The 25,864-nt window shown below is 45.3% G+C and overlaps 2 protein-coding genes across 2 annotated transcripts in view; one reads left to right on the plus strand and one right to left on the minus strand.

The window, feature by feature from the left end:
- Positions 1 to 25,864, plus strand: part of LOC122448453 (short palate, lung and nasal epithelium carcinoma-associated protein 2A-like) — a 78,752-nt gene that overhangs the window by 33,494 nt on the left and 19,394 nt on the right. The gene's annotated exons all lie outside the window — the stretch shown is intronic.
- On the minus strand, positions 14,922 to 17,019 carry LOC122448452 (pyruvate dehydrogenase (acetyl-transferring) kinase isozyme 3, mitochondrial-like). The gene is given in 1 exon segment (XM_043479762.1): positions 14,922 to 17,019. A coding segment is annotated over 1 exon segment (1,227 nt). The 5' UTR covers positions 16,835 to 17,019; the 3' UTR covers positions 14,922 to 15,607.

Below are 25,864 nucleotides of genomic sequence, written 5' to 3' on the forward strand. Positions count from 1 at the left end.
TGTATGCAGGTCAAGAAAAAACAGAACCAGACATGGAACAACAGACTGGTTCCAAATTGGGACAGGAGTACATCAAGACTGTATACTGTCACCCTGGGTATTTAACTCATATGCAGAGTACATCATTTGAAATGCTGGGCTGGAAGAAGTACAAGTTGGAATCAAGATTGCCGGGAGAAATATCAATAACCACAGATATGCAGATGAGAGCACCCTTATGACAGAAAGCGAAGAAGAACTAAAGAGCTTCTTGATGAAAGTGAAAGAAGAGCGTGAAAAAGCTGGCTTAAAACTCAACATTCAAAAAATTAAAATCATGGTATCTGGTCCCATCACTTCATGGTAAATAGAAGGGGAAACCATGGAAACAGTGACAGACTTCATTTTTTTGGTCTCCAAAATCGCTGCAGATGGTGACTGCAGCCATGAAATTAAAAGACACTTGCACCTTGAAAGAAAAGCTATGACCAACCTAGACAGCATATTAAAAAGCAGAGACATTATTAGTTTGCTGACAAAGGTTCATCTAGTCAAAGCTGTGGCTTTTCCAGTAGTCATGTATGGGTGTGAGAGTTGGACTATAAAGAAAGCTGAGCACTCTTAAGAATTGATAGTTTTGTACTGTGGTGTTGGAGATGACTCTTAAGAGTCCCTTGGACTGCAAGAAGATTAAACCACTCCATCCTAAAGGAAATGAGTCCTGAATATTCATTGGAAGGACTGATGCTGAAGCTGAAACTCCAATACTTTTGCCACCTGAGGCAAAGAACTGACTCCGTGGAAAAGACCCTAAGGCTGGTAGATTGAAGGCACGAGGAAAAGGGGATGACAGAGGATGAAATGGTTAGATGGCATCACTGACTCGATGGACATGAGTCTGAGCAAGTTCCTGGAGTTGGTGATGGACAGGGAAGCCCTGGCATGCTGCAGTCCATGGGGTTGCAAAGAGTCGGATACGACTGAGCGACTAAACAGAACTGAGAGCCTTTCACTTTCACTTTTTGTCTTTGATATTAAACTTATGTCCCCAAAGAGATGTATTCTCTTTTCTGGGAACAAAACTCTCCAAATGAAGCATCAACTCACCCCGTAAGCCTCTCCACTACTTCAAAAATTCCAGAAATGAGTTGTTCCAACAAGTTCTTAGCTTCCTCAGTCTTCTCCGGGTCCTCCTCAGCAGTCTTCAATTACCGCAAGAGAGCTGCAAAAACAATCTCCACTTAGTGTGGTACACAACTTATGAAGCAGCTCCCACGCACCAGGTACTAAATGAGAATATTTGCCTATGTTATTTCATTTAATCTTTGCGACAACTGCATAAAGTAGGTATTATTAATATCTGTACTTTCAGATGAGGAAATTAAAGATCAAGAGTTTTAGGAATTGATCAAAGTCACACAGCTAGGAGACCTTGTTCTTTTTATGCTGACTTCATGCTAATACATACTCATTATTCATCAACAAAGCAATCAACCCACTGAGCAGTCAATAGGTACTGATTGCACATCAGCTTCTAGTAGTGAGCACTAATGAGCTGCTCATACAAGCAAAATAAATGTAGAATAAAACAAGAAATGGAAAATCTAGAATCAGAGAAAATATACAGATTGTCGAATAGGAGTCTCTGAATGACAGCTTTGCATAAGGCCTAGAAAAATATTAACTAATAGAAGAGAACAAGAACAGAGAATCCTAATGGACAGAGGAAAGAGGGGTTTGATAGAGGAAGTGACATGGCAGATATAGAATGGCACATTTGAAAAGTATTAAGAAAATATGTGTAGAAAATAATTCAAATGAGAATCAACAAGGCAACAACTCGCTCAAAGAAGAAGAAAAGGCTGCAAGAAAAAGTACGTAATCAAACTACTGCAACGTGGCTCTGCAATGGACAGTACCTAGTTATAACGATGCAGCGATGGAAACTACATCTGGTCTTAGAACTTACTAGGCGACTCTGATGCAGACACCTCTGCTTCTGGGTTCAGAAGCATTGCTGTTTTACCAGCAATGAAATTGGAAAGTAGATCCCTCCTATATCTATGAGGTTGCCTAAGCCCTGGCAAGGTTTGAAGGTCAGTCCTTTACAGAAGTTAGCTTCTCCTACAAAGAATGTTTAGCAATGTCCTAGTAACATTTCCAAAAAGTGAAAGGACCAAGGTCCTCCAAGAAATTAGAATGACAAGGAAATATGATTCACTAGAAAGGTAGGTAAATTTAAAGCTACCTAGGCTAGGTAAAATTCTTTTCCAGTTGGTTAATACAAATTACTAAGTAAATTGGATAACCCAACAGAAGAATTTGCTACAAATATAAATTAAATATTTAAATTATAATACATAAATGGCTAGGAAATATGAAAAAAAAATGAGTGGATGCTTTCATAATTAGAGAAATGCTGTGATGAATTATAACCTTTCATCTGTGAGACTGGAAAAAATCCCAGTTGTCCAAACCAGTGCTGTCAAGAGAGTAGAAAAAAGATACTCTCACAGATGATTGGAGAAACTATTAACATACGGGATTATTTGTCAATATGTGCTGTAAATTAAAATATGCAAGCCTTTTGAACTTTTGAAATGTCACTTTGAGGATTTTATCCTATGAATATATTAGCAAAGTCTACCATGATATAAGATGTAAAGTGATATTCAGGTAAGTATTGCCTGTTTCTAGAAAAATAATAAACAAATGAACCAGAAATCAGTTAGTCACCTCTCTCAGTAAACCATCCATAAGGAGCAGCCTCTGCTGGCAGCCTTTGGTAATACAGATATAGTATGTAGGAAGCAAGTGCCCAGGTGCCACTGATCATCCATTGTTGACTCTCAAGTGTACTGTCAGGGTTGTCAAGTCCTTCCTCAAGACCAGATTTCAGCTTCTTCAGAACATCCTTGCCAATATTGTCAAGAAGAGACGCTGAGGTCCTGGCGAGCAGGCCGCACAAGAGAACAAGTTTCCAAAGCTGAAATATCTTGTCCTGACATCTGGATAGTCACAGGAAGAACAGGAGTGAGAATTACCCACAGGGAAACAGGATCGTGGATGAGCACCTATGACTCTTACACTCAGCAGTTCTTGAAGATAGATGCAGTTATCTCCTCTCTTACAGACGGGCAACCCAGGTCAAAAAGCTAGAGAAACTTGCCCAGAGATGAACAACCAGTAAATGAAGGACCTACTGTTTGAAAAGTCAAGCTTGACTCCAGGTCAATTCTCTTTACTAGAGGTCCTTTGCACATGCTAACTTCTCTGCATGGAACATTTCCTTCTTTTCATTTTAAGCTGAATCACTTCTTACTGACTTTCCAGCTTCAGTAGGACATCATGTCCTCTTCAACTCTCCTCAAACACTAGGTTAGGTGGACTCACTCCACCATCTTGGTGCCTTTATTCACTGTTAAGAGTCCTGGGTCCCAATTAGTGACAATTTGGCTGCCTTTCCCACCAGGCTGTGAATTCCTTAGAGGGGGGATTGTGATGTATTTCACGATGAGTTGAATCCCCAACTCAAAGTAAAAAACTGCCGCTAGTAAGTACAACAAAATAAAGTTTGACAAATAAAAGTATGAACAAATAAGTGGGCAGCACATCATGACACTGCATTCATCATCAATTTGACATTTCTCCCACTTGAATCTATTTCTTAGTTTGCTCCATTCAAAATATTAGCTAATTCAAGTGGCCCCACCCCTCTGCCTTTTGTCATTAGAGCCGTCTGAAGAGCTTCCCCGGTGCCTCATGGTAAAGACTGCAGTGCGTGCATGAGACCGAGATTTGGTCCATGGGTCAGGAGGATCCCCTGGAGAAGGAAATAGCAAACCAGAGCAGTATTCTTGCCTGGAGAGATCCATGGACAGAGGAGCCTGACAGGCTACAGTCCATGGGGTCGCAAAGAGTCAAACACAACTGAGGGGCTAATTTAATCCAAATGCCTCTTGTCCCAAAGCCTTCTGCAGGCCTCCATGTGGAGTGACATTAAGGGGGAAGCCCACCATTCACAGGTTTGAAGAAAAATACTTACAAAGTCCTTGCTCCTCTGCACAGTCTCCTGGAATTCTGCTGGGTGGTGATGGTACTTATATTGATGGCGATGGGGAGGGAGGCTGCCCCCGAAAACAAACGCTGGGTCCAGAACCATCCAAAGAGACTCCAATGAAAATAAGCCCTGTCCAGAGTGAACAGAGAGACTTCCAAAGGAAAGGTCAGCCAGGATGCTTGAATTGGGTGGCTATGGAGAGGTTTTGTTCCAAGAGTAAGAGCAGGTTCTCATGGAGCCTCCAGCTACCAACATGGTGGTCATGTGGGTGGGGGGCTGGGGCTGAAACTGTGAATGGATGAATTGGAGAATATTCTGGTAGAAGGATCCATAATGATCATCTAGCTTAATTTTATCAGCATTTGCAAACTCAGGCTCAGAGAGGGAAAGCAGCCAGCCTGTAAGAGAGGGACAGAGATGGGGCTAGACTCGCGGCCCATAGTAGAATCAGGGTCAGTGACCAATGAAGTCATTCTCCCCAAACCTTGCCTTGTGTCCGAGTGCTCTCCATAACATCCTTCACAGTGGAACCAACCTCAGGAAAAATATTTGCAATGACAGGTTGCTCAGGACCCACCCTCCCCCATCTGCCCACTCCACTGAGTCAGTAGAGTTTCTCCTGAGAGTGAAAATAGTCTGCCTCTATGTATATCCACATATATGCAGTATCCCTCTGCACAGTTGCCCCCAACCCCTCTGCTCTCAATGCAGCTGCCAGAAGTTAAAGCTCTCACCTTAAACAGAAGTCCCCATCATAGCTCCTGTGTCATCTACTCATTGCCACCCCAAACGCACCTATACCTCTCTCTCTACGGCTCTATTGTCTTCCTTCTTCTCCAGAAAAATATAAAATTCATTGCTGCCTTGGCCCTCTGCACAGACCATTCCCTCTTTACAGAACTCACCTCTTAAAGCCAGTGTGACTTGGGTCCTGCTGTTCAAACTCACAAGTCCTGACTTCACACATTTATAGTTTCACATTAACTCCTCCCTTTAGGTGACAACTCCGGGGTCAACTAACCACATTGGAAACATAACAGACATCAAAGACACAGGAGTGCTTAGAGTTCAACTTAACCTCCTTGCTGGGAAGGTTGGGGCACCTATGGTCCAGAGAAGGAGAAGGACTCAGCCAAAGCTAGATGTGAATTGAACCCAACTTATTTTCCTCTTCCATTTCACATGTTTTAGTTCTGTTGAAGTTTTCTGCCAGGGCAATATATTTCTAAAAGAAAAGATTAAATAAAATTATCAAATAAGTTTGCTTAAGCTATGGATGCCTGAGCTCCTCTCTAGATACTTAGAGTCACGGTCTGTAGGGTGGCTGACCAGAAGTGGAGGTAACTGGACTAGGGTGGCTCAAAGGTACTTTTGACCTTGAGTTCTAAGAGCTCTGATCCCAACACCATCCTCTGGAACCCCACCTCTGCCTAGACATGACTGTACAATACTAGGTGCTTATCTTGCTTCACCTTTTTTTTTTTTCATCTCAGAAGCAACCAGGTGGGGGTGTTACTGTCCTTATTTCTTCACTGAGGAAAGTGAGGCTCAGAAGCGAAGGATGACTTGCTCAGGGTGGAATAGATGGGAAGGGGCAGATCTAGAGAGGGCACCCAGTTCTGCATCCTCTACCATCGAGATCAGCTGTTCCAACTCTCAGCCTCTGGGAGCAGCAGTGAGTCTCACTCTTTGGCCCCAGTAAGTCCAGGGCAGTACCTGGCCATTTGCTTGGCACTGCAGGCTACTTTCACCATTGGTGCTCAAGACAACTCGCTAAATAGGTTTGGAAAGCTCCATTTTCTGGTTGAGGAAACCTCTGGTTGAGGTTCAGGGAAGGAAGGTGACTGGCCGAAGTCTCACAAGGACAGGAACCAGCATTTGCGATCTCAGGGAAGGACCTTTCTCTCAGATCACATTAAGGCCAACTGGTGGGGCAGGAAAGTCCTTGCACTTGAATACCCTGTTTATTCCTTGACCTCTGCTGCTTGAGTTGGTTGTAATGCCTGGTGCATTGGGCTCAGGTCAACCCGGAACACTTGGGCCAGGAAGCACAGATGAGTGCCCATATGGCATTAGGCTGGGAGCACCAGCACAGCTCCAGGTCACTCAGGGTCAGTCTCCTCCCATCACCTACCTGCACCTCAGCAGGAACCTGTAACACTTTAATGTGAGCGTGACCAGGTTAAAGTAGGGGTAGGACCAGAGGCTTGGGTAGCTAGTGTTCCTCATACTCAATATGGTCCCGTCATCAGAGCACAGGGCAGGTGCCCAAGCCTGAGGCTGGGACACGGAGGACCCCATCAAGTCAAGCCTTGGACTCGACTCCCTCGAGCAGACTCACCTCCCAGGCTGTTTATGCCCATTTCTGCAAACGTCCAGGCCCTTACTCCCCTGGTTGTGGGCACAGAGCTGAGGGCTGTGCCAGAATCGTGAAGAGAGTTTTTCTACCTCAGGAACACAGATCAAGGGACCAGTGTGATGTAGTGAGTCCAGACCTGGGGTGGGCCCCAGGCTACTGCTGCCTCTTGTAAAATGCGAGATAACTCCATGTCTAGTAGAAAAATGGAAATTACAATACCCCAGCTCTACTGGAAGTCTGAGCCCATCTAGCTCAATGCTATCTTTATAGCATACAAAATAAGAAATGTAGTTGCCACTGATTAAACATAAAGCATATGGGATGTTTCATCTCCTCACTTCATTCTCTCCGTAACACTGTGCAGTGGGGTCATGTAAAGATAGGAGACCTGAGGTGGAGGGGAGGAAGTGACCAGACACCAGGAACAGCTATAATCATCATCACCACTGTTGTAACTGTGTATCAGGGGCCTACTACACATGTGTGCCCACCGCATCTTCCCAGCACACTTGGGAGGAGAATCCCAAGTGCGGGAGCGCTAAGTCACTTCAGTCGTGTCCAACTCTGGCGGCCCAAGGAGTATAGCCCGCCAGGCTCCCCTTTCCATGGGATTCTCCAGGCAAGAATATTGGAGAGGGTTGCCATGCTGTCCCCAAAGGGATCACCCCAACCCAGGGATCAAACTCAAATCTCCTATGTCTCCTGCACTGCCAGGCAGGTTCTTTACCACTAAGGCCTCCTGGGAAGACTGGAGAGTCCCATGCTTAGTCTCATTTCACCAAGAAGTGACCTGAGACTCAGGGAGATGGGTCTCTTGTCCAGGCTGCATAGCCAGCAACAGGAAATAGAGGATTCAAAGGCAGTCTGCCCGAACCTGGAGCTGAGTTCTGAGCACCACCTCCTCTGTACCCTTTTTGCCATGGGGATCCAGGTATTTTTTAGCCAGCATCCGGATTTTTTGGCCATTTTACAATGGGACAGCTAAGGCCTGGGGCCAATACTGAGTCAGAATTCACTACATCACTCTCCAACCCCTGGGCTGTGATCCTGGGGTCAAAAATTTTCTTCCTAAGTTTTCCCACAGCCCTAACCTCTATCCCCACACCAAGGGGAGGAGGACCTCTGATATTTGCAGAACTGGGCACAGCCAGTGAGGAGGGTGGTCTTTTGATGGGTCCAAGTCTCTGCAGAATGGAGTCCTGCATGTCCCAGCCCCAGCCTAGGGCACCTGGGCTGCCAACATCTCCCTGGGCTGTGCTCTGAAGACGGGACCACAGTCAGGGTGATGAAAGCATATTCCTTAAGCCTGCAGCCCTACCCCTACTTTGTCCTAGCCACACTCATCATTTACCTACTGATGCAGGTTTGGGTTGGAGGACATGGGCCCTGGATGACCTGGAGCTCTCTACCGGTGCTCCCAGCCTGATGCCAACTGGGCACTCATCTGTGCATCTTTGACCAGGTGTTCTGGGTTGACAGGGGCCCAGTGTGTCAGGCATAACCACCAACTCAAACAGCAGAGGTCAAGGAATAAGCAGGGTATTCAAGCCTAGCACTCTCCTGCCCCACCAGCTGGCCTGGATGTAATCTGAGTGAAAGGTTCTTCCCTTTGGACTCAAATGCTGGTCCCTGTCCTTGTGAGACCTGGGCCAATCACCTGCCTTTCTTGAACCTCAGTATCCTTCACTGGAAAAGGGTATTTTCCCTGCCTCCTTAGTGGTTTGTCACGAGCACCAATGCTGAACGTGTACCCTCATTGCCAAGCCCTGAACCAGCCATTTGCTTTCCCTCCTGGGTGCTAGACTGGGGTCAACCACTGTGACTCATGATTGCTTCAGAGGCTGTGAGCTGGAACAGCCAGTCTCGATAGGAGAGGATGCAGAATTGGGAGCACTCTCCAGCTCTGCCTCTTTCTATCTTTTGACCTTGACCAAGTCATCCTCCCCTTCTCAGCATCACACCCCTCAGGACAGGAACACCCCCTGCCTGGTTCCTGCTGAGATGAAGCAAGATGAAGCAGGATTAGCAGATATGGTTGTGAGGGTCATGTCTAGGCAGAGCTGGGGGTCCAGAGGAAGGCGGGGGTGGGATGGGGTGGGGTCAGTCACAGCTCCTAGAACTCAATTTAGAAAGTACCTTTGGGCCATCTAGTCCAGTCATTCCTATTTCTGGCCAGACACTCGGGCCAGACTATCCAGGAACCCCTGACCCTAAATATCTTGGAAGGGGCTCAGGCATCTAAAGTTTAAGCAAACTTATCAGGTAATAAGTTGTTTAGGTTTTTTGGTAAAAGGCTATTACCCAAGTAGATAATTCCAACAATCTAAAATATGTGAAGAGAAAAAGGAAAGTAAGTGGTGTTCAAGTCACATGTGGCCTTAGATGAGTCCTTCTCCTTCTATGGGCCAGTCTCCCTAGAATTTCAAGCAAAGAGGTGAAAATGATGACTTCTCAGCTCTCCTGTGCTTTTGAAGTCTGTTATGTTTACAATATGGTTGAGTGACCCTCGAGTAGATGTCAGAATGGAGGAGGAAGACATGAGTCTACAAATATCTTGTCAGGACTTCCTGTGGATTTGAATGGCAGGATCCGAGTCAAACTGGCTTCAACAAAAATTAAAAAATAGGAAGTGAGTAGAATATTTGAGCTGGAATGTTTGTGGCAGGGAGGACTTCAGGCATTAAAATGATACACTGTCTCATCCCCTTTTATAGCTTCATTTTCTAGTGAACTTTTCCATTTAATTGTGTCTAAATTTCATCTTTGAGGACAAAGCAGACCCAGGAAACATGTGAACACCTAAAGCCCTCTTGTAAGTCGTGAGATCTAGCCCAGGACTTTTCCATTTCTTTTACATTTTCAAAGGACCAATAGTAATTTGATTAATATTTTGGTTAAATCTTCTATTCTTTTTGTCTTCTTTATTTCATTTTTTCGTCCTATAATCATTATTGTGTCTTTCAGTGGTAACTTAGGGCTTAGTTTATTCTTTTTCTAGTCCCTTAAGGTATAGAGTTAGGTCATTTGGGTTTTCTTACTTCTTAATGTAGGCATTTATTGCTCTTCTTCCTCATAATATGGGTTCTAAACAAATGAGTACTAATGATGTAATATATAGCATGTTGACTATAGTTAAAAGTGATGCATGATATACAGGAACATTGTTAAGAGAGCAAATCTTAAGAGTTCTCATCACAAGGAAAAAGTGTCATACTTTTTCATTATTTTTTATTGTATCTATATGAGAAGATGAATTCTAGCTTAACCTATTGTCATAATACACAAAAATAAAACTTGCCTTTAATTTATACAGTAATGAATATCAAATATTTCCCACTAAAAAATGGAAAAAAAAGAGTATTAAAAATGTGTGAACCATAATCATGAGAGCTGACATTCCCTCTGTCTGTATGGGACAATAATGACAAGGTAGCTTGGGAAGACCTACCAGGTGGAAAACATGATCTCTTTTTTGGGAAAACATTGATCAGGGGCTCCCAATTAGCAGAAGATGGCTACTGAGCAGTGTGGTGGGCTAAGGGGATTGAAAAGCTGGAGGGAGAGAAAGAATGATGTTCCAGGTGGTGGAACAGCCTGGACAAAGGCTCAACACTGACCAAAGTGGGCTTCTGCTCAAGAGAAGTCCTGAATCGTGCGCCCTCCTTGTGGACTTGTGTGGGAGTTGGGATTGTCACAAAATACAGACTGAGAAGGAAACACATCCAGCAGGTGATGAACCAGTTCTGGAGGAGGCCAACTTCAGATGGAATCCAGCTTTGCCTCTGACCAGCTGTGTGGCCCTGGAGAACTCACTTACCCTCTCTGAGACTCAGTTGCCACACCCACACCAAGATCCTTCACTGCATCACTCAGTATAAATAAGAATTGAGTGAGATATAATGTATAAAGATTGAATATGGGTTTTCTCAACATTGTTTGACAGTAATTCCAGCGTGTCGAGGCTGACATTCATCTTGTACACACTAGTGTCAGTCTTGGGTTAAGCGTTTTCCACTCATTGTCTCTAATTGTCACAGCATTGCAACAGGGAGGTTTTGCTGTTAACTCCCCTGGGCAGGTGAGAAAAGCGCGGCTCTAGTGAGTTGCCAGATGTCACAAGGCTATTGAAGGGCAGAGGACAGTCAAACTCAACGCTGACCAACCTCTCATCATACGTGTGTCAGGAGCCCCAGCACAGCCTGAACCGAGGTCCCCTGGGAGAGCGCAGGAGAGCTGGTCCAAGGCCTCCAGCTGCCCCAGGGGCTCAAACGCCTCCTGGATGACTTGGCTCTGTGAGGCAGCCTTCATCCGACAGAAGGCCCTTGAGTGAAGCAGCCGCTGGTACAGGCCTCTGTGTGGCCCTGGTCTTGCTTAACCTGAGTCTCCCATGAGGACAACAGTGGTTCTTCCCTCAGAGAATTGCACACAGCACTGAGATGGCTCCTCGGCAAATGGGCAAAGCTTCCCTGGGCCTCTTGGCAGGAAAGTCAGATGCCCTCATGGAAAGGAGAGGCCCAAGGACCCTGAGGGGATAGCCTGGGTGATAGCTCTGCAGAGGTGACCCAGCTGTGAGTAAGGGGTCTCTGCTCCTCATCCCAAGGCAAACGGGAAACTGAGGGGTTGCGTGTTGAGAAGACAGAGGGGCCACAGGAGGAACCCCATCAGCCCTGGGAAGAAGAGACCAAGGCCAGGACAGCGGGACCTGCAGGGGCTGGGGAGAGGTGGCTGAGTATGGGAGACAGGATGTCACCTCTCTGAGCAAGGGATCCCATAGACATGGGTTTAAATCTAGTCCTGCCAGTTGCTATCACATAACTTTGAGGAGTCACTTGTCCTCTTTGAGCCTCAGTTTCCTAATCTGTCCAGTGGGGACAAGAGTGGTGTCTCCTGGCAGAAGGGTGCTGTCAGAAAGTCATGAGGTCAGGTGTGCTGGTGAAGACAACCCTCCATCATGGTGGTGGTGTTGCAGAAGCAGAGTGAGGCTGTCCCTTTGTGACTCGAGTCACTTTCTTGCCCATCCTGGGCCTCATGTTCCCATGCGTAAGAAAATAAGTGGCAGCTGGATAATCCCGAAAGTCCCTTCAACTTTTCCAGTGGAGATCCAGTTCTCCACTGTCCTGATTGCCCGTCCCTCGCCATCCCTGAAATCCTAATGGAAGGAATGCAATGGACCACGCAGGAGGTGCAGAAATGTCTTTTTATTGCTGGGAGTGGAGGGTGATGAGTACAGGGTGTCCTGACTGTGGGGACGAGTATCTGAGGGTGTCCTTTGATTGGGCTCAGTTGTCCCTCCTAATGGATGGTGGCAGCACCGACTGTCCCAGAGGGAGATGGTTCAGTGATTCAGTCAAGATTCAAATCTGGAAGGAGACCTGGTGTGAGTCACAGAGCTGCCAGGGCCCTTACCAGCTCCTGCGTTCACGAGGCACGGCTGCAGGAGTGCTTCCCCCAAACCCTGCAACTCTGAGGCTTGGGGACAGACTGGCACCTGTGGTTTGGGGTCTTTCTCTGGCACCTGGCACTGACCCCTCCTCATCCCCTCACTCTCCCACACCCTCACCTTAGCAACAGTGACTGATATGAAAAGGCTGATCAGGGCCCAGAGGAGCCAGGGTTCAGGGCTCAGCGTATGATCAGGATCAGGGATCAGACTGAGATGCAGGTAACTGCGACCAGCATCAGGGCTCAGTCAACTACTGGAGTCAAAGCTCAGTCTGACTGTTCCAGGCTCAGTCAGGGAGCAGAATCAAGTGTCATCTGGGTGTGTGATTTAGGGTCAGGACTCGGTCCATGACCAAGATCAGGGCTCAGTCTGCTACTAGAGAAAGAAGAAAAGCCAAGCTTGTTTCTGCTTCTCCACAGGCCCCTGTGGGGAATCTCATCTTCCCTCATCCCACGGCACCGAGCACAGTCCTCACCAGCAGGCGGGCTTCGCAGCAGTTTTCCTCATCTGTGCTCTTCACTGTTCCTGTTGGGCTTCCTGAAATTCACCTGAAAGAGGAAATCAGTAGCAGTTTTCAGCCTCCAGCTCTGGAAAGCTGAATAGAAATCAGACACCAGTGGTTCCCAGCATCCAGACCGTCAGACTGACAGGCATGGGACCACTCACATGTCACTCCATGTCTCTGAGCCTCAGTTAGATGACCTGAAACATGCGCATGATGACACTGCCCACCCCCACAGGATTGCTGCAGGGGTCCAGTGAAGTGGTGAACAGGAAGCACGGAACGGTCACCCAAGAACTGGGCCTGTGGCTGTTTCCTAGAAGGACTGCATGCAGGACCCTGACCTGTCACTCACCCCATTTCTGTTGCCCCACAGCCCCAGCAACCTCAGTCGTGCCAGAGACCCAGGTCAAGGAAAGCCCCCAGGGGCTGGAGGTAAACCTGTAGCTCCTCATAAGAGAGCAAAGGGAAGGGATGGTGTTTATCATCAATGCCTACTGGATATTAGGCTCTTTCTGCTTTTTTTCCATTCCTCATCTCGGCCGTGTTTACAATCTCCTTTCACCCGGGATGAACCTGAATCTCAGATAGGTGGAGCCAGTTGACCCCCACCCAACAGTTGTTAAGTAGCACATCCAGGATTTGAACTCAGATCTGGCCTGTCCTCTTTCTCACATCATTCCGGGCAGCGGGTTCTATTGGTTTGACAAAGGAGGGCAGCAGAAGTTCTCAGGGGCCCACAGAGGCCATCAGTCTGTGGGGACTCTTCTATAGCCTGCAGACTTACTCAGGACGAAGGGTCCTCAGCTTCTCCAGGGACCCCTGACCAGACCTGCCAGCGCTGCAGGGATAGAGCAGTGTGCGCCCCCTGAGGCTGCAGAGGGAGCCCCCTCCCTGCTTCCCCAGGCTGTGACTTACGGATGCGGTTCTTAACATGATCAGCATCCAGGCTTTCAGGGAGGCTGCAGATTACTTGGCACACCTGAGGGTGACAAGGAGGGAAAGAGAGACACAGAGGAATGGGGAGAGGGAAGGGAGGAAAGAGGTCGGGAGGTGAGGAGAGAGAGGAGAGACGGAGAAGGAAGAGGACTGATTATTATCTCCTGTGAGCACCCTTCCCCCGACCCAGAGATGCTCAGTACTGGGGGCTTTACAACTTCTGACCCTTAGGATTCTAGAACCGTGGAAAGTTAGAAGACCCAAATCTGAGAGCCAGAAGTCACTAGAATCCTAAAACCTCAGAATATTAGAATCCTAGAACCTTAAAGAATCTAGACTTTTGACAGTTCATAATCTTATGCCCTTAGAAACCTTGGCCTCTGGACTCTGAAACTTTATAGAGTTAAATGGGGCCCTGGGAACTGTAGAGAAATGGTTTTGTATTTTTCACAATTTTAAGTACCTACAATTCCCTGAGGATGTTAAAATGTGAATTATCGAGCAGCAGGTCTGGGGTAGGACCTGAGAGTCTGCATTTCTAAACAGTGTCCATGGTAGGTCAGTGCCGCTGGTCTGAGAGGAGCACGCTTTGAGCATGACTCAAGTTCAGTAAATCACAGAACAACATGGAGGAATTTTTTTTTTTAAATAAAGCCAGATTCCCAGCCCCCTTCCAGAGTGACTATTATAGAATCCTTGGAATTGTGGGCACATGGTACATATGGTATTTTTATATGATACACATGAACCTGATCTATGGTATGTATGCTTTTTGTATTTAAATGAATTAAATTTGTGTTGAATGAGGAAAAATATTATCTAAAAGTTCTGCTGGAAGTCCATGGGTATGGTAAGTGGTTCAAGTGAGGGACCCAGTGATTTCAACTCAAGTTGGGCCCCTGCTCACCTTCTCCTCAGACCAGGGTGAGCGAAGAGGGGCAGGTAGCAACTCACAGCCCAAAGGGAAGTTGACCCCCCAAAAGGGAAGGTGCCCAGAGAGTAGAATCTACTGGGAGAAAGTCACTCCTGCCCCCACCAGGCTTGGCTCTGCACACCCAGCAGTGGGGGACTTACCTCATAGTGTGTTATCGGGGACAACACTTCATTCAGGAGGTTGATCGCAAAGTCCACAACCTCATTGAGTAGACCAGTGTGACTGGAAAAGAGAGGAAATTGATAAAGCTTCAGGAAGTTGGCTGAGCAGCCAAGCAGGAGCAGTGGGAAGAGGGTGGAAGGTGGAACACCTTGAAGTCAGGTGACTTGAGCCTCTACCCAGGGCGATCATCACTTAGAACTCCATGGTTGACCAGCAGCCCACACCAATAGCTCATGAGAGTCTCACCACAACCCTGAGACCTCATTCTTCCATCCATCCTTCCATCCATCCATCCATCCATCTAGTCATCCGTTCATTCATTCATCAACACATATTTAGAGAACATTTACTATGTGCCCAAAACCTAGACGAACTGGGGACACAGTGAAAAACAAAACAAGAGACTCCTAACGTGGTGCCTAGGATATTGGGTAAATATTGGCTAAAAGGTTTATTTGGAGTTTTCTGTAACAGCTTATGGAAAAAACACCAAAGACTTTTTGGCCAACCCCATATTTTTTCTTTTTTTTTTTTTTTCAAGACAACTTTGGGAACACTTTAATTAACAGAATGGAAGTATACAAATGAATTTCAAAATGAAATCAATGCACCCAAGAGGGAGATCTAACATGAGAGTACCTACAGCTCACAATGAGAATCTGGTCAGATGGAAGAAGGCCAGAGTCCAAAGCAGAGAGTGAAGAGGGATGCATAAGAGAGAGGAAGGGCTCTGGGACCGAAATATCAAGACATGCTCATCTGATGTCTTCAAATTCCAGACTCCCCAAGGCCTTAGTTGGTGGTTTGGGACAAACATGGTATTTGGTCACAAAGAGCAGCAGCAGAGATCGGCTGTATCTGGAATGGGGAGGGAGGTGGGACATCTGGGGAGACTGTAGACAGTCTATGATACAGAAGACGGAGGTATGAGGGCACGGGCACTAATAAGGCTCTGTGTCCCCTTACGACAGGCGCCAACCAAACCACAGCAATGTACTATGAAAAATGACTCAAGTTACTACTTTAGTGGAAGATATGAAGTAGCCACAGGAAACTTCCATGGAAAAAAGTCCAGCTTATATGGAGAAAAATACACATTCAAGCACTGGATTATCTATAGCGCCACATTCAGAGTTGGTGGAGGAACGGAGCTCTTTCCGGGTGACTTGCAGAAGGCCACCTTTTCTTCATGGAGAGGACTGAAGCATTCAGTTCTTTACAAAGTTCTGTTAGTCTTCATCTTGTCCCTTGTATTTGGAAGCATCCCGGGGCTCACTGCTGGGATTGCTCCAATCGTCAGCTTCAGCTGTGCTCTTGTAATGGCGCCATGCGGACTTGTTAAAAACCAGAAGTCTCTCAAATGATTCACTTGAAAGGGCCTTTAAATAAATGACAGCATCAGTACCCACGCCTTCCACAGAATAGAGTTTTAGATCTCCTTGAAAATATCTAGCATACAGACGAGAAATTGGCAAGCCATAACCAAATCCAGCCAATGGAGCGGCTCGGGTAGGCTCCAGGCTAGGTCTCGGAGCAGTTGAATACATGTAGTTAAAAAGGCCATCTATTTTTCAGAGTGGAACCCCGCCACCTAGGTCACTTATCTTAATGGATAAGTCTTCTTTACCCAGAGTAACCAGGGTTTTAACAGCTGGGTAGCCCTCTTTTCTATCTTCATATAGTTCAACTGTTGCTCTCATTGAGTTCTTGAACAACTCAAAGAGCATGTGAAAGAGGTGTGAGGGCACATAAACTACCTGAATAGGTTTGTTTGGAGCTTTGGCATTGAATTCTTCAACTTCCAGCTCTGGAGCTACCAGATAATACTGTTCACAAAGCATCTTGGCGGTTTCATACGCATCTTTCACAACATCAGCAACGTTGCAGGTGGGATCAATACTTCCGATGTGTTTCGGATGCGCAGGATTGGTGTCACCGCCAAACAGAAGTGTGTGCTGGTTAATAAGCATGCGGAAAGAGATGCGGTTGGTATAAAATCGGTCCAGAAAATACTGGATGTTACTGCTAATGAATGGATCAAACCCAAACTTCTCCTTGTACTCGATCACTCCTTGGGCCATTGTAGGAACCACATCATTGTGTCTATTTCTGACTTTAATTAGGACTTGTAGAAAGTTATCCAAGACCTGCGGATCTTCAGGGCTCTTATTTTCATATTCTAGAAGTTCAAGAAAACTCTGCATATACCAGCTCTGAACCAATCCCACCGAAGGGCGGTTAAGCAAGTTCTCCGGCAGAAGATTAACTTCTCTCATTGTGTTAGCCAGGCGCACAGGAAGCTCCTTTCGTAGGAACATATATGAAGTTTTCTCACACGCATTATCTCTCCCGAAGTCCAGGAACTGCTTGATAGAGAGCGGCGACGGCGAGAAGCGCCAGTAGCGCTCAATCTGCTTGGGCACCGGCTGCTTCAGCGGGCACCGGAACAGCCGCATCCTCGCCCCGACAGCGCAGAGACCGGCCGAGACGCTTAGGCGGCCGCAAGGGCCGGTGCAGCTGAGCCGCGCGGATTGGGCACGTTAGCCAAGCGCGCAGCCCGGCCTCCGCCTCGGCGCCGCTGGTGCAGCCACCGCAGCACCAGCAGCAACAGCTCCCTGGCTGCCGCCGGTCGCCCGCGGCTTTCCCAGGCCCCGCCCACCCAACCCCATATTAACATGTTTTCCTAAGCCTGGTTCCTTCCCACCTTCAGCTCTCAGCATAACTGTCACCTCCTCCAGGCAGCCCTCGAGAAGTCTTGCCTAAGGGAGGGCTTTGTGTCATAGCACTCTGTTAGGTGTGCTGTTTTGCCCAGGGATGACTGCGATTGAACACTTTCCTTGAGGGCTCTTTACTGCTGGACTGAATCCTTGTCTGTCTGCCCTTCCCTCCAGAGACTAAGCTCCATGAGAGCAAGCTCCTTGCCCTCAGTTACCAGTAAATTCTGCAGAGTTCAGAATGGTGGCTGTGGCATGAAGCAGATGCTCAAGACATTTTTGACTGAAGGAATAAATGAAGTGAACATATGAATGAAAATATAATGATAACTTGTGACAAGTACTCAAAAGGAGGATAGTAGACTCAAGAGAGAGAAGAGGAGGAACCTTGTTTCAGACCCTAAATGATGAGACAAACATGGAAATGGGATGCAGGAAAGGTGTTCTAGATGCCAGAGCAGCCAGTGCACAGGTCTTGAGTGGAAGGTGTTTGTGGAGGCTCAGAGCAAAAGCTAGTGTGTCTAGGGCAGAGTGGGAAAGGGGCGGATCCAGATCAGATAGAGCCCAGATGGCTCTGGGAGGGCCTGAGATTTCATCCAAAATGGAGAGGAAGCCCCTGGAGTGTTCAGAGCAGCAGAGTGGAATGCCATTTTACAGATACGGACACTGAGACCAAGAGGGCAGGATGGTTTCCCTGGGACTCTAGGCTAGACAGGGTCCAGCAGGGCTCAGGCATTTGGATTTACATCTCAGTCTTTCCAAGTGATGGTAGGCTGCAGAGCCTATCTTTAGTTTGAGGGGTGTCTTAGGCAACCTGTGATCAGATCCCTTGTTGAGGCAGGATTCACTGACATCTGCTTATGGCTCTGCCTTGTTCTTTGCCAAGGCCAACCTTCCCCATCCTTCAGCTTCCAGATCACTTTTCCTCTCCCAGCCAGGACCAGGATCAGTCTTTCTCTTTCTGCCCTCTTCCCTGGGCTAAACATGCTCTTTCAAGCACACTGTTTAAGACGTAGATTTGATGGATTATCAGAGATAGTGATTTAAATGGAGAGGATTAAGTTTTCAAGATCTCATTTTGATAAGTTCTCAGTGGGTAGAGGATGATTTGGGGACAATCTGAAATTGGAGCCCATGGTTGGCATTTACTACTCCTTTTGCCATCTCCTTAACTACTGGCAAGAAAGTAAACACAGTGAATTATTATTATTATCATTATTATTGTTGAGGGACATTATGTAATATGAGAAGGGTCAGTTCTTCGAGTAGACATAACAATGTTAAATGTGCAGGCATCTAACAACAGAACTTCAAAAAAGCGTGAAACAAAACACATAAAGTTGAAAGTGAAATACAGCAATTCACAGGTATGGTTGGAGAGGTCAACACTCCTGTCTCAGTAGGGGGAGGAACCAACAGACAGAAAGTCAGCATGGATATTATCATTACCTGAGAGCTTAGTATGTTGCAGCCTATATGCTAAACACTCTCCTTTTCTCTTTTGGCTAACACAGGAGGCTATGAGTTAGGTATTGTTACCATCCTCAGTTTACAGATGTGAAACCTGAAGCAGCTAGAGGCTAAATTGATTACAAAACCACAAGGGAGTGGCAAAGCCAGCTTGACTCCAGAGTCTTCCTCTTGTTTACTTTACTCTGCTCCCTCCCAGGTAAGGAATAGGGCTGAAATTCCAGGTCACCCCCTCTGAGATCCGCTCTCTGCTGAGATGTGTGGACCTGACCTGCCCAGCAAGGTGAGTGAGATGCTGTGTTGATTGTTCTTGCATTCTTCCATGACCACCTGGGAGACACCAGTCTCTTCATCTGTTTCAACGCTGACACAAAACTGGAGGAGCAAGCTGAGAGCCAAATCAACAATCTCACCCAACCCAGGCCTGCGGGGAAATAAATTCAGTGAACAGAAATGGAGAAGTCTCTTCACTTTGCCCTCTTTAGTCTCTCTCTTATGTGAACATTATATGGGATACCTATGAACAAGGACAGGGAAGCTTGGTGTGTTGAAGTCCACAGGGTTGCAAAGAGTCAGACAGGACTTAGTGACTGAACAACACATGGACAATGTCAACATTTCCTGTATTCTTTATGGAATCTATATTCTCACATTAGGAGTTTCTTCTCCTGGCCATAAGGTTTGCCTCGTGAGATTTCTATAGCGTATCACACAAATGATTAAAATAAAAATAAAATCTAACATTTCTTAAGCAAAATGCTACATTCGGTATTTCTAAAATGTATTTTACCTGGATTAATCCATTTAATCTTGACAGCAATACCACGAGAAAAAAAGTACTATTATTATCTCTGTTTTCCAAATGAGGAAACGTGGTATAGAGAAGTTAAGTAACTATCTCATGATCTCATAACTAATGAATGATGAAGTCATAGTCCACTTTAGTTTATAAAAACTCTTCTACACATCCTCATTTTCCTATCTTTGTATCTTCATAGTAATTAAAATACTTAGAAATTGTATTTTCCACATAATTTTCAAATGCTCTTCATTACATACTATACACTGCTATACAGCCCATACTGTTCACTACGTTTTAAAGAGAATCTTGAGAGACAAAATGATGCTGGATGAAACTATGCCAAAGAGTTATAAATCTTCATGTCTTCTCAATTCTCAACTCTTACAATTAGATAAGTGTTTTTATTTTGAAAATATAGTTCAAGGAGGATTTTTTAAAAGAGATTTGTTTATGGGCAAAGTTTCTTGGAACATTTTAAGGGTGAGGATTCTAGAGTTGCAAAGGCCTCCTTATTTTACAAATGGGGAGACTAAGGCAGAGGCAAAGAAAAGTGCCTGATTCCAGATTGGAGATTGATTGAGCATATCGCACTACATCTCCCAAAGCTCAGATTCTAAGCCATACTCACAGTTTCACATTGATGTCAGCAGTGATGGGAGTCCTCACTTTAGCGGTATTTTCAGAAGTCGCTTCTGATGTGATATCCAGGATGTGCAGGTTACTGATTTTCACCCTGTACAGAAACCACAATTCACCCTGTCATTCCTCTTGACAGCCACTTCTGGGCTTCTCTCTCTGCCAGAGCTGTGCTGAGCATTTGAGCCTCATGGACCTCGCCTGCTTTGGTCCTTACGAGAGCCGTGCTCAGGGATTGGATTCTCTCCGTTGGATGGTATGGCAGTCTGAGGATCGGACAGCTATGATTTCCCTCAAGACTTCAAGAGTGAATCTGTGCCAGAGATGAATTTGTTTTTTTTAAATTGATATCTAGTTGCTTTACAATGTTGTGTGTGGTTCAGGTGTGGGGCTTCCACGGTGGCCCAGAGGGTAAAGAATCTGCTTGCAATGAAGGAGACCCAGGTCTGATCCCCGAGTGGGAAGATCCCCTGGAGAAGGAAATGACAACCCACTGCAGCATTCCTGCCCAGAGAAATGTGGACAAGGGAGCCTGGTGGGCTACATACAGTTCGTGGGGTCACAAAGAGTCAGACACGACTGAGTGACTAATACGGTCACTTTTTTTTAGGTTCAGGAGTACAGCAAAGTGATTCAGATATAGATATATATAGATATAGGGGTATTTTTATTTCAGATTCTTTTCCCTTATAGATTATTATAAATATCTCAATATAGTTTCCTGTGCTTTATAGTAGGTCCTTGTTAGTTGTCTATTGGATATAGAGTAGTGTGTATATATTTATGCTAAACTTGTAATTTATTCTCCACACTGCTTTCCTTTTTGTTAACCATGAGTTTTTTTTAATCTCCATGTGTCTGTTTTGTATAAGTTCTTTTCTATCATATTATATTTCCATATATTAGTGGTGTCTATGATATTTGTCTTTGACCTATTTCATTTCGTATGATAGCTCTACATTCATCCATTTGTTGCTGCAAATGTTATTGTTTCATTCTTTTTTATGCAGAGCCAGAATTAGAACCTGGAACTGCTTAACTCCAGACTTCATGTGGGGCCACCTATGTGGTGTGAGTTCTACTTTCTTCTCTCCTGAGACCATTCAGACTTTTATACTCAGCTATATTCCGAGAAGAAAAGACTTATTCCTTGGGAAAAGGACTTTAGGCACCAACAAATAGGTAGCAGTGCGGGTGAAGAGAACCTTCATCCTGACCCTGAAATCACGGAAGGAGAATGCCCAAACTCATGAGATCCAAACGGGCCCTGCTGCCCTGACTCTAATTTTCCCATGCTCTGGTAGAGTTGGCCTTAGACCACTTCTGCTCTGCAAGGACAGTATCTTCCCAACCCAGGGATCAAATCCAGGTCTCCTGAGTTGCAGGTGGATTCTTTACCAGCTGAGCCACCAGGGAAACCCAAGAATGCTGGAATGGGTAGCCTATCCCTTCTCCAGTGGAACTTCACCACCTAGTAATCAAACTGGGGTCTCATGCATTGCAGGCAGATTCTTAACCAGATGAGCTACCAGGGAAGCCCTCTGCAAGAACATACAAGGTTTATTCAACTTTCTGTCTTTCATGTTAAACTTATGTCCCCAAAGAGACATATTCTCTTTTCTGGGAACTAAGATCTCCAAACGAAGCATCGACTCAACCCGTAAGTCTGTACACTACTTGAAAAATTCCAGAAATGAATAGTTCCAATAAGTTCTTAATTTCCTCAGCCTTCTCCTGGGCCTCCTCAGAAGTATTGGATTCCTGGAGCAATGTGAAATCAGTCTTCAATTGCTGAAGGATAATGGCAAAACCAGTATCCATTTAGTGTGGTGCACAACTTAAGAAGCAGCTCCTACACACCGGATACTAAATGAGACAATTTACCTGTTATTTCATGTAATCTTTGCAACAAATCCACAAAGTAGCTATTACTAATATCTGCACTTTAGATGAGAAATTAAAGATCAAAAATTTAAGAAATGGGTCAAAGTCACATAGCTGGGAGACCTTATTATTTCCACACTGCCTTCATGATAACATATACTCTTTACTCATCAACAGAGCAATCAACCCACTGAGCAGACAATAGGTATTGATCGAACATCAGTATCTAGTAGTGAAGCACTAATGAGCTGCTCATACAAACAAAATAAACTTAGGAGAGAATAAGAATTGGAAAATCTAGAATCAAAGACAATATACAGATGTAAATCATGAACGGGGATAATAGGAGTCCCTGAATGACAGCTTTGCATATGGTCTAGAAAGAGAATACTTGTACAAGAGAAGAAGGACAGGGAGTCCTAATGAACAGAGAATAGAGGAATTTGATAGAGGAACTGACATGGCACATGTAGAATTTCACATTTGAAAAGTATTAAGAAAATCTCTGTAGACAATAATTCAAATGAAAAACAACAAGGCAACAGCTAGCTCAAAGAATAAGGAAGGGCTGCAAGAAAGTGTGTGTAATCAAAGTACTGCAACGTGGCTTTGCAATGGACAGTACTTCGTTATAGTGATGCAGAGATGGAAACCACATCTGGGCCTATAACTTATTAGGTAACTTTGATGCAAATGCTTCTGCTTCTGAGCTCTGGTTTATCAGTAGAAATTAGAAAGTGGGTCCCTCTTGCATCTTTCAGGTTGTCAGGCTCCCCTGGTGGCTCAGATGGTAAAGAATCTGCCTCCAGTGCAGGAGACATGTGTTCGATTCCTGTGTCAGGACGATTCCCTGGAGAAGGAAATGGCAAACTGCTCCAGTATTTCGGCCTGGAGAATTGCATGGACAGGGAGCCTGGCAGGCTTACAGGCAATGGGGTCACAAAGAGCTGGACACCACTGAGCGACTATCATTCAGTCACTCTCAAGCCCTGGAAAGTTTTGAAGGACAATCATTTTCAGAAGTTAACTTCTATTAAGAATGTTTAGCAATGTGCTAGTAATGTTTCCAAAAGGTCAAAAGAAAACAAGTTCTTTCAAGAAATCAGAATTACCAGGAAATATTCACTAGAAAGGTAGGTAATTTTAAAACCACCTAGGCTAGGTGGGAATCCTTTTCCAATTAGTTAATAAAAATTACTAAGAAAATTGAATGACGCAACAGAAGAGAATGCTACAAATATAAATCAAATATTTAAGTTAAAATATATAAATGGCTAGTAAAATGTGAAAAATATGAGTGAATTCTTTCAAAATTAGAGAAATGCTGAATCTTAACCTTTCATCTGTGAAACTGGCAAATTTCAGTTGTCCAAACCAGTGCGCTCAAGAGAGTAGAAAAAACAAAAATACTCTCACTCAAAAATACTTCTCAGAGTGGAGAAACTATTAACATAGAGGATTATTTGTCAATATGTGCTGTAATTTAAAATATGCATACCTTTTGAATTTTTTAAATTTCACCTTCAGGAATTTTCCTATGAATATATTAGCAAAGTTTACTATGATATAAGATGTAAATTGATATTCAGTTAAGTAATGCCTGTTTCTAGAAAAATAATAAACAAATGAACCAGGAACCAGTTAGTCACCTCTCTCAGTAAACCACCCATAAGGAGCAACCCCTGCTGGCTGCCTTTGTTAATACAGGCATAGTATTTAGGAAGCAAGCTCCTAGGTGCCACTGATCATCCCCGTTGTTGAGTCACTTTCAAGTGTACTGTCAAGGTTCCCAAGTCCTTTCTCAAGATCAGTTTTCAGCTTCCTCAGACATCGTTGCCAAGATTGTCAAGATTGCAAGAAAGTGACCCGAGGTCACACAGTGACAGCCTCACTCTGTTTCTGCTTACATCACCACCGTGATGGAGGGTTGTCTTCGCCAGAACCCCTGACCTCATGACTTTTTGACAGCACCCTTCTGCCAGGAGACACTGCTCTTGTCCCTATTGGACAGACTAGGAAACTGAGGCTCAGAGAGAACAAGTGACTCCTCAAGGTCACACTGTAGCAACTGGTGGGACTATTTTTAAACCCATGTCTATGGGATCCCTTGTTCAGAGAGGTAACATCCTGGCTCCCATACTCAACCACCTCTCCCCAGCCCCTGCAGGTCCCACTGTCCTGGCCTTGGTCTCTTCTTCCCAGGGCTGATGAGGTTCCTCTTGCGGCCCTTCTGTCTCCTCAACATGCAAGCCCTCAGTTTCCCCTTTGATTTTGAATGGGGAGCAGAGACCCCTTACTCACAGCTGCATCACCTCTGCAGAGGACTGACCCAGGCTATCACCTCAGGGTTCCCTTTCCATGAGGACATCTGACTTTCCTGCCAAGAGACCCAGGGAAGCTTTGCCCATTTGCTGAGGAGCCATCTCAGTGCTGTGTGCAATTCTGTGAGGGAAGAACCACTGTTGTCCTCATGGGAAACTGGTTAAGCAAGACCAGGGCCACACAGAGGCCTGCACCAGCAGCTGCTTCATTCAAGGGCCTTCTGTCTGATGAAAGCTGCCTCACAGAGCCAAGTCATCTAGGAGGCCTTTGAGCCCCTGGGGCAGCTGGGGGCCTTGGACCAGCTTTCCTGAGCTCTCCCAAGAGGACCTCAGTTCAGGCTGTTCCAGGGCTGTTGACAAGGCGGGAGGTGAGAGGTTGGTCAGAGCTGAGCTACACTTGGCCTCTGCCCTTTGTCAGCTGTGTGATCTCAGGCAACTTACTAGAGCCACAGTTCTCTCACCTGCCCAGTGGAGTTAACAGGAAAACCCTGTTGCAATGTTGTGACGATGAAATGAGTCAATGAGTGGAAAATGCTTAACCAGAGTCTGACACTGGTGAGCACAAGATGAATGTCAGCTTCTACGCACTTGAATTACTGTCATACACCTTTGAGGAATCCCATATTCAATCTTTATACACTGTATCTCACTCAATTATGATTTATACTGAATGACACAGTGAATGGATCTTGGCGTAGGTGTGGCAACTGAATCTCAGAGAGGGGAAGTGACATCTCCAGGGCCACACAGCTGGCCAGAGGCAAAGCGAGATTTCATGTGAAGTCAGGCTCCTCCAGTTCTGGTTCTTCCCCTGATGGCCATAGCAAAGGGATGAGAGCTTTCCTCTCAGTCTGTATTTTGCGATAATCCCAAGTCCCACACAAGGCCACACGGAGGGCTCACGATTCAGGACTTCTCTTGAGCAGTAGCCCCCTTGGGTCAAGGCTGAGCCTTTCTCTGAGCTGTTCCACCCACCTGGACATCAATCCTTCTTTCCCTCCAGCTTTTCTGACCTCCTTAGCCCACCACTCTGCTCAGCAGCTATCTCCTGGAAAGTGGGGGCACTGCTCAATGTTTCACCAAGAAAGAGAGAATGTTTTCCAGCTGGTAGGTCTACCCAGGCTACTTTTCATTATTGTCTCATACAGACAGAGGGTTTAGGAAATGTCAACTGTCATGATTATGGCTTATACTTTTTAAAATACTCTTTTTTTCCATTTTTAGTGAGAAATAATTATACAGTGATATTCACCACTGTATAAGTTAAAGGCAAGTTTGATTTCTGTGTATTATGAAATGATTATGACAATGGGGCAAGTTAGCATTCATCTTCTCATATAGATACAATAAAAAAAATAATGAAAAAGAATAATACTTTTTCCTGGTGATGAGAACTCTTAAGATTTGCTCTCTTAACAACACCCCTGTATATCATACATCACTGTTAGCTATAGTCATCATCTTATGCATTACATCGCTATTACTCATATATTTAGAACCTAAAATATGGGAAGAATAGCAATAAATGCCTACATTAAGAAGCAGGAAAAGCCCAAATGAACAACCTAACTCTATACCTTAAGGGACTAGAAAAAGAAGAATAAACTAAGCCCTAAGTTACCACTGAAAGAATACAATACAGATTACAGCAGGAGTAAA

This window comes from Cervus canadensis, chromosome 10, assembly GCF_019320065.1.
Source record: "Cervus canadensis isolate Bull #8, Minnesota chromosome 10, ASM1932006v1, whole genome shotgun sequence".
Taxonomy (NCBI): Eukaryota; Metazoa; Chordata; class Mammalia; order Artiodactyla; family Cervidae; genus Cervus; species Cervus canadensis.